We start from the raw sequence: 8616 nt of genomic DNA, 5'->3' as shown, positions 1-8616 counted from the left end.
TTATCTACAGAGCTGCCCGACCGCAGTCAGTCGGCTCTCGGGATAATCACCTAGATTGTATTAGGTCCTTCTTGATCAATAAAATATTTCTATTTATTATTACTTAATCTCATTTAAGTACTTGGACCGCTTAACACGTGGAATTAGTACTATCATTTTTGCGTTGTCTGTGCGGACCGGGTACGAAAGCTATCGTAGACAAGTACCAGATCCTTCTTATCACCATGTTTCCATTCATGTATCAAGCACCCGAGCATGAGCAAGCGGACGCAGCAAGTTCATCCGACCACCAGCGTACACAGTATCAAGGTCAGACAGTTGACCTGAACCTCAACTTATCACCACCACGATCGGTCGCCCGAACCCGATCAATTATATTCAACCAATGTATCCAACGCCTGGGCAGCAATATCCGTTCCCGACGAGTTATCCATATCCAATTCCACCTCCTCAATATGGGTGTTGGCTTGGGACACTGATATATTATCCACCACCAACCGGTTATCCGCAATTTATGCCTGCGTACACGGCTCCAGCTTCCGTTCCCCCGAATTACCCGACCACGTCGACCGAGCCGGAGCTTCAGCCCGCTCCCCGGGCTAGGCGCTCGGCTCGTTCGAGGTTGGGGTCGCAGGGGGCCGAGGTCATGGAGGAACCACGGCAGGCTCCACATGTTCAGCCGAAAACACACGCTCAGGTGGCAGAAGACCCTGAGATAGAAGCCAACCGGGCGATAGCATTCGAACGGCTCCGACCAGCAATGCGGCAAAGATTGGGATCGCAGGATCCAAACAGGCGCTCAGTTGATCCGCCCATGCGAGCGGCCAGCCAGGAGGGATCGTCCGGGCATAGCGGGTCAAAATCACATCGACGACGCCGGGGTTGGGAACCAGCCCAAACGGTCGTACAATACGAAACCCGAGGAATGCTGAACGAACTCCGGGCAGAATTCACTCGCTGGCAGAACGAGCACGCTGTAAGGCCTCCTACCGATCATACATCCTCGTTATTGAGGACACCCTTCACGGCGGAGATCATGGCTCAGCCTTACCCGCTCGATTTGCGCATCCCCGGGAATAAGGAATATGATGGGCGGACAGACCCAGAAGTTCATGTCAATACATACTATAGCAATATGATGATGATGGGCGTGACTGACGCCGTGATGTGCCGAGCCTTCTACTCAACGCTTTCTGGTCGAGCGGCCGAGTGGTTCAGAACCTTGCAACCGGGATCCATTTCTGATTTCGCCAGTTTGGCGACCAAGTTCATGCGGACGTTTGCACTTCCAAAGTGATCCGGAAGCCTTACATGTATCTTGAGAAGGCTAAGCAGCTGGAAGGAGAGAGCTTGACCGAATTCCTAGTCAAGTGGAAGGCGCGGTCGGGGAAGTTGAGCCTATGGACGACCTGACGGCCATTCACACGGTGCACATTTCTCTACGGGCCGGTTATCTGTACCAAGATTTTATACTTCACCCGCCTGCCACTTATGAAGAAGCCATCCGTAGAGTGACGGATTATGCCAACGTCGGTGAGGCAAATGCCGTCAAGAGGTCACAAGAGGTCGGCACATCGTCTCGAAATCCTTCTGGCCGGGCGGATCATCGGTCGGTTGAAGATCGTCCCCGACCCCGAACCCGACCGGGAGAGTTCACGGCATTAAACCGATCTGCGGCGGAAGCCATGCAATACGCCCAATCTTCTAATCTTATTCGTCTACCTCATCCCGGGCCGGATGGGAAGGATAAGTCGAAGCATTGCGCTTATCATCGATGTGCCGGGCATGACACGGAGGAATGCACGCATTTAAAACAGCTGCTGGAAGATTTACTCCAATTGGGGAAGTTAGATAAGTGTGTTGGCAAGAGAGTAGAGAACAAAAAAACGAGCGAAAGAAAAGATCATAGGCGGTCTCATCATCGTTCTGACCGATTGGATCAGGACCGAAGGGATCCCGATCCCCCGTCAGATGGACGATCAGCATCCAAACCGACCATCCATGTTATATTTGGGGGTTTGGAAGATGCTTCCCAGGCTCGGGAAAGTTGTCCGATCGCGATCATTGACTCCCGGGAAACCGGTAAGAGGCAAAAGATGGAATCAATAACCTTCTCTCTAGAAGACCAGCCGGAAAGCGGAGACAATGGGATGGAAGCCCTTGTTGTCACGATTGATATTATGGGAACCGATGTCCAAAGAGTAATGGTGGACACCGGGAGCAGTGTGAACGTCCTTTATTTGGACGTGTTTGAGAAGCTAAAATTGGACAAGCGAGAGCTGATTCCGGTCGGCGTGCCCTTGTCAGGATTTACCGGGGCTACCATTCGCCTTGAGGGAAATATTGTGCTCCCGGTTGAGCTTAGAACCCCACCAAGATCAGTAAAGACAGAGTTGGAATTTTGTGGTGGTCAACCTTCATTGTGTTCACAATGCCATCTTGGGCCGACCGGCTATTATGAGGGTCGGTGGAATCATTTCAATGCCTTATTTATGCATGAAATTCCCAACCCCGGCCGGCGTCGGAGTTTTACGAGGTGATGTGAAATCGGCGAGAAAATGTTATTCCCGGGCCGTCAATCGGCGTGATGCCAGTTCTTCTCGAGTGAACACTATCGTTAAGGAAGCCGTCAAACATCGGAAGGAACAACCCGAGCCCTTTGAGGAAATAGAGGAGTTTCCTTTGTCTGAGGAGCGACCGGAGAGCTAGATAAAGATCTGTCGGGCCCTCACCCCTGAATTACGACTGCAAGTGTTGGCGATCCTCCGAGAATTCACTAATATATTTGCCCGGGATTGATCGAACTGTAATCTGCCACAAGTTAGCTGTAGATCCCGCGGCTAAACCAGTCGTCCAGAAGACTCGGCATTTATCTTCCGATCGCCGAGAGTTCGTTCGAGAAGAGGTGAAGAAAATGGCTGCAATTGGGCACATCCGCCCGGTCACTTATCCCGAATGGGTGGCCAACATTGTACTCGTTCCAAAGCCTCCGTCCTGGAGGATGTGCATTGACTTCACCGACTTGAAAAAAGCATGCCCGCTAGATCCTTACCCGTTGCCGAGCATCCATCAGATGGTCGATGAGACGGCCTTTGTCACACCTGACGGGTTGTATTGCTACCTGATTATGCCGTTTGGCCTCCGAAATGCGGGAGCGACTTATCAACGGATGATCAATATGCTCTTTGAGGGCCTACTAGGCCGAACGATGGAAGCTTATATCGACGATATGCTGGTGAAGAGTCGGGACCGAGCGAATCATACTCGGGATCTCCGACAGTGCTTCCAAATCATGCGGAAATACCAGCTACGTTTGAATCCCAACAAGTGCACATTTGCCAAACGGGAAAATTCCTTAGCTACATGATGACCAAAAGAGGAATCGAGCCCAACCCCGCTAAGGTCAAAGCAATTCTTGATATGCAGCCGCCCACGACCGTTCGAGAGGTGCAACAACTGAACGGGAGATTAGCAGCCCTGAGCCAATTTCTTTCAAAATTGGCCGAGCGTGCTTTACCGTTCTTTAAGGTACTGCAAAAGGTCAATGGGTTCGTATGGGATGATGAATGCCGAACGGCTTTTGATGAGCTGAAGGAATATCTGATGTCACCGATCGTCTTGTCAAAGCCCAAGCTCGGGGAAGAGCTAGACGTCTATTTAGCTGTTTCCGATCAAGCTGTCAGTGCGGTGTTATGCCGAACAGATTCGGAGGGGGTGCAACGACCGGTTTACTATGTGAGCCACGCGCTCCATGGTCCCGAGCTCCGTTACTCCCGGCTGGAAAAGATAGTCTACGCTTTGTATGCAGCAGCTAAGAAGTTGGCCCCTTATTTTCAAGGTCGAGCCATTCATGTGCTAACCGATCAGCCAATCGGGGCAGTACTCCGTACCGCTTCTTCTTCCGGACGCTTAGTCAAATGAGCATTGATGTTAACGCAGTATGCCATTGAATACCGACTGAGACCAGACATTAAAGGCCAAGCTTTAGCTGATTTTTTGGTCGAGTGCACCGCTCGGGAGACACGACCTCCAGAAGTGGAAGATCCCGAGGCGGCATGGTGGTCGTTGGCTACCGATGGGTCGAGTAGCAAGAAAGGAGCAGGCGGAGGAGTCGTGAACGAGCCCGGAGGGCTTCAAAGTGTATTATGCCCTGATGTATCAATTCAATCCGACCAATAATGAAGTCGAATATGAAGCGTTTGTCAACGGCTTGCAGTGCGCTCGGGAATTGGGGGCTGAATACATCCGGGCGCAAACTGACTTTGCATTGGTGGTCGGGCAAGTCTTGGGCGATTACAAGCTTATCGAGATCTGGCCATGGAAAAGCTTAGTTTGTTCCGGGCGTATGCCGTTCGTCATGTTCCCCGGTTGGATAATGCCGATGCAGACATCTTATCCAAGTTGGCGCAGGATGCCCCTGAGCATATGTCGAAAATCGCTCGGATTCTGATGATTCCAAGACACAGTATTCACCGCTTGCCGGTCGCGCCTATCCAACCGGCCGAAGAAACTTGGATTTCTAATCTAATGGAGTATCTTCAACATGGTCGTTTACCGGATGATCCTCAACGCGCTCGAAAGGCGAAGTTAAGGGCTCCGAGATTCCAGGTCCAAGGCGATCGTTTGTATAGACAGTCGTATGGGGATCCTTTGCAGAGATGTTTGAATTCTTTTTAAGCTAATTTGTTCATGAACGAGTTGCACTCGGGCATATGTTCATCTCATCAAGGAGGTCGATCGCTTTCCCGGCGTATCATAGTGATCGGGTACTACTGGCCGTCCATTCAGCTTGATTGTGAAAAGCTCGCTAAGAGTTGTGAAACATGCCAGTTATACGCCCGGATGCCTGGCCGTCCGGCTACGTTTTACCGGCTGATCACGACCGCGATTTCTTTTGCTCGTTGGGGGGTGGACATCTTGGGACCTTTTCCGCAGTTATCCGGTCGAAGGCGCTTTGTCATTATGGCCATTGACTATTTCTCCAAGTGGATCGAGGCCGAGCCTTTAGCCACGATCACTTCTCAACAGTGCGCCCGGTTTTTATGGCGGAATGTTATTTCCCGGTTCGGCGTGCCAGTTCATTGTTTCAGTGACAACGTTCGGCAATTTGTAAGCCAGTACTTTCAAAATTTCTTGGCAACGATCGGGACAACCTCAATCCGATCGTCAGTGGCTTACCCGCAAGGAAATGGACAAGTAGAGAACGCCAACCGAACAATCTTGGAGGGTTTGAAGAAAAAGTTGCACTCAGCCGGTCATAGTTGGGCTGACGAGCTACCATACATGCTCTGGACATATCGCACGACCCCTAGAGAGGCGACGTTGGAACGCCATTTGCTTTAGTTTATGGCGCTGAAGCACGGTTACCGATTGAAGCATGGATCCCGACCGCCAGAGAGCGATCTTATAATGTGGAAGAGAATGAACACTCTATGGCCGTGGATCTAGACGGCGTTGAAGAGAAGAGGGAAATTGTGGCTCGGCGCATGGCCGAATACCAGAAGAGGGTCAAGAGCACAAAAGACATCCGGGTTCACCCACACTATTTTCAAGTCGGAGACTATGTACTACGACGTCGAGAGGCGAGCCAACCATTGGAAGGAGGCAAATTGGCCCAGAATTGGGAAGGCCCCTATATAATCACGACCGTAGTTCGCCCGGGCACTTACCAATTGGAGACAATGACCGGAAGAATAATCGAGGATACATGGAACTCAGAAAATCTAGTCTTATTTAGGCATTGATGTACCCGTGTAAATTCGAATGGAGTGGGAGCTCAACCTGCGAGTGAGCAGGTCCATCTTTGATCGTGTTTATAGAGTATGTATATATGTATCCATCTGCGTACGGGAATGAAGATGTATCGCCGATCGATGATTGCTTGACCGTTTGCACACGGCGGCTCGATCAGCTCACAACTTATGTAAATAGTCAGTAGTTCGGTTAAATCTACTTCAGAAGTTGTTTTGATCGAGCTTCGCCCGACTGAGACTCAGCATCAACGACCGGCAGGGGCGAATAGCCCCACGACCACAATGTCGCTTAAACTTGCCCGATTATACCGGGGTCTAATCTCATATACAACTGATCAAGGTACACACCTCTCCCCCGGTCCCGACCGATAGGGGTATACACCTAATGGACTTAAAAGTCATCTGTATTTCGGCCGGACAACTAACACCGCCCGGCTTACAGCGCTCATCTTCGGCGGACATTCGGGTCACGCCATCGATCGGGAATAACAAAGCTCCAGACATTTTGTACCCGATCAGCTTCACTTGCCACTGTCGCACTCACTCGTGCCTCGTGGGCACGAAAGTGTGGGGGCTAGGGTGAATGAAGGGCCAAAGGGCCACCTTGGTACGACCGACTGAAGTTGCAAAAGGTCGAACGAAAACGATCAAACTAAAAGTGCATATAAAACGTAATGAACGGAGGTTGACAAAAGGTTAATTTATTTAAACGATAAAAGTTGTCCCGTACAAACAGGACCGGACTCCCGACGGAGTGCAGTTCACTACAATTCAAAAAATTGTTACATAAACGGTCGGACACTACACGACCTTCTCTACGGTCTTCTCGCTGACGCTTGGCTCGGCCGTGGCATCAGAGGCAGACGGATCGGAGAAAGGGGCCAGGCCGGGGTCAGGAACTTCGTCCGGGAGGGTTGACAGCACAGACTTGAGGTCATCACCATAAAAAACCTCCTCCATAATGGAACGAGTTTCTTCTCGCATAGCCCGTTGCCCAGATTTAAAGGCCCACTGCCCGAACATCCAGACCATATCTTCCCCGAGCTTATTCTTCATCAGCTCCTTGAAGAACTTCTCGGCCGAGGCCTCGTCTCGACAAAGGAATCTGGCCAGGCCTTCGAGGTTGCCCAGTCGGGACTTGAGCTAGGCCGCCTCCACTAGTACTTCCCGAGCGGCTTTTTTGGCAATAGACAAAGCATCCTCGGACGCCTTTAGCTTGTCACGGAGCTCAGTATTCTCTTTTCCTCGCCGCTCGGCGATTTCCCTCATAGCATCGGCATCATTGGCCAATAGAGCTCGGCACTGGAGATGCTGGATCGCTCGGGATAGCTGCAAAAGAAAACGCATTAGCTCGAGCGGTTACAGTTATACATGAAAATAAAGAAGTAGCAAAATTATACCTCGACCAGCTCGTGACCGCTCTTCTCGCCCACCTGCTCGGGCGTCAGCTTGGTGATATCCTCCTTGATCGGCCGGAGATTACCGATCCGGGTGAGGATAGACTCATCGCCCGTGATGGCCCCGCTCGGGGGGCTGTTTTGTTTTCGTCGACGCTTGAGTGCGCCCACTTCGTCCATGTCTTTCACGGCCATCTTTTCTTTCCCCTTACGACCGACGGCTCGGGGAGCCAATGCATCGGTCGTTGTCTCTACGACCACGACCCCTTCGGCCGTGGTAATCGTCGAAGCCCCTAGTGGACGAGCATCCGTGATGGAGCTACCTTCGGTCCCTTATCACCGGATGACCCGGCATCAGTTTTCTTCTTCCCGAGCACTATCTTGGCTCGGGGGGCTCGGGGTGCGCTGGCAGTTTGAAAGTTGCGTGGCGGACCCATCTCTGCAAACAAAAATCGCATGGTTAAGAAACGCAAATAAGATTACAATCGGGAGAGTTACGGTCGGGAAAGCTAGGTTAGCGTTAGACCTTCGTTGACCGGCTCGGCCTGAGGAGCCGCTACGGCGACCGATACGCCCGTTGGTCGGGGTTTGTACTTCCGGTCCAGGTCGTATTGAGGTGGCGGCAGTCGGGCGACATCGTAAGTTTCCCTCGTCCAGAAAACCTTGTACTCATAGATTTCACTAGAGATCCGGAAGGTTGCTTCGCGGAGGGCTTGGGACTCGACCGGCTGCACTTACTTCCTGTAATGCGTTCCCCGCGTCCGGTCGACCGGGAGAATCCATGGGTCGTACTTAACCGAGAAAATCCAATTCTTCCAACCTCGGTTGTTCCCGAGCAGATTATCAATTGAGCACAGATTGACCCGGGACTGGACCATCAGGAAGCCGCCCCCGTACTTAGCCTCCAAGGGCTTAACCTGGTAGATGAAGTTGAAGAGCTCCATCGAGCACGCGACGTCGTGCCGAGCACAAATTTGCGGGAAGCACGCCAATATGCGATGTGGGTTCGGGCATATTTGAGCGGGTAATACCCGGTAATAGCCCAAGAACGCAGTCAAGAGGGGGGAGAAAGGGAAAGCGATCGGGGCTTGCAGCGAATCGAAGTGCATCCCGATCCACTTCCCTTGGTGGCGTTCCTTTATGTTCCCTAAGCACCGTCGAGTATCAAATTTCACCCGACCGTTTAGCCTTGCGGAAATTTTCGACGCTTCGCCGGTCGTCAGCAGGCATTCTTGCTGCTCAACACTTTCACTGTTGAGGAAGATGAACTCCGGCGCGGCGGGTACTGCAGTCGGTTTTTCGTCGATCGGGTCGGGTGTGGCTTCCCGGTCATGTGCAGGAACAGAAGCCCCGTGGTCGGACCCAATAGTCTTCGTAGGCGTTTCTCGAACCTCTTCGGTCAGAGATTTGCGGCCGCTCGTTGAGGCGCTACTATCGCTGCCGCTGTCACTACTCGAGCCGCTCGA

General features: G+C 51.8%; 1 protein-coding gene across 1 annotated transcript; it reads left to right on the top strand.

The window, feature by feature from the left end:
- Positions 1 to 1400: 1400 nt before the first annotated feature.
- On the top strand, positions 1401 to 2540 carry LOC109169474. The gene has a single exon (XM_019318356.1). The coding sequence runs from the start codon at positions 1401 to 1403 to the stop codon at positions 2538 to 2540; it is 1140 nt and encodes a 379-aa protein (XP_019173901.1).
- Positions 2541 to 8616: the final 6076 nt, after the last annotated feature.

Source organism: Ipomoea nil, unplaced genomic scaffold (genome assembly GCF_001879475.1).
Source record: "Ipomoea nil cultivar Tokyo-kokei standard unplaced genomic scaffold, Asagao_1.1 scaffold3314, whole genome shotgun sequence".
In the NCBI taxonomy this organism is placed as follows: domain Eukaryota; kingdom Viridiplantae; phylum Streptophyta; class Magnoliopsida; order Solanales; family Convolvulaceae; genus Ipomoea; species Ipomoea nil.
The sequence above is the reverse complement of the archived record's forward strand: the minus strand, read 5'-3'. Positions and strand labels throughout refer to the sequence as shown.

What these genes read in the sequence shown, in the direction of transcription:
- LOC109169474 (XM_019318356.1), top strand. Translation starts at nt 1,401, where the DNA reads ATGGACGACCTGACGGCCATTCACACGGTGCACATTTCTCTACGGGCC.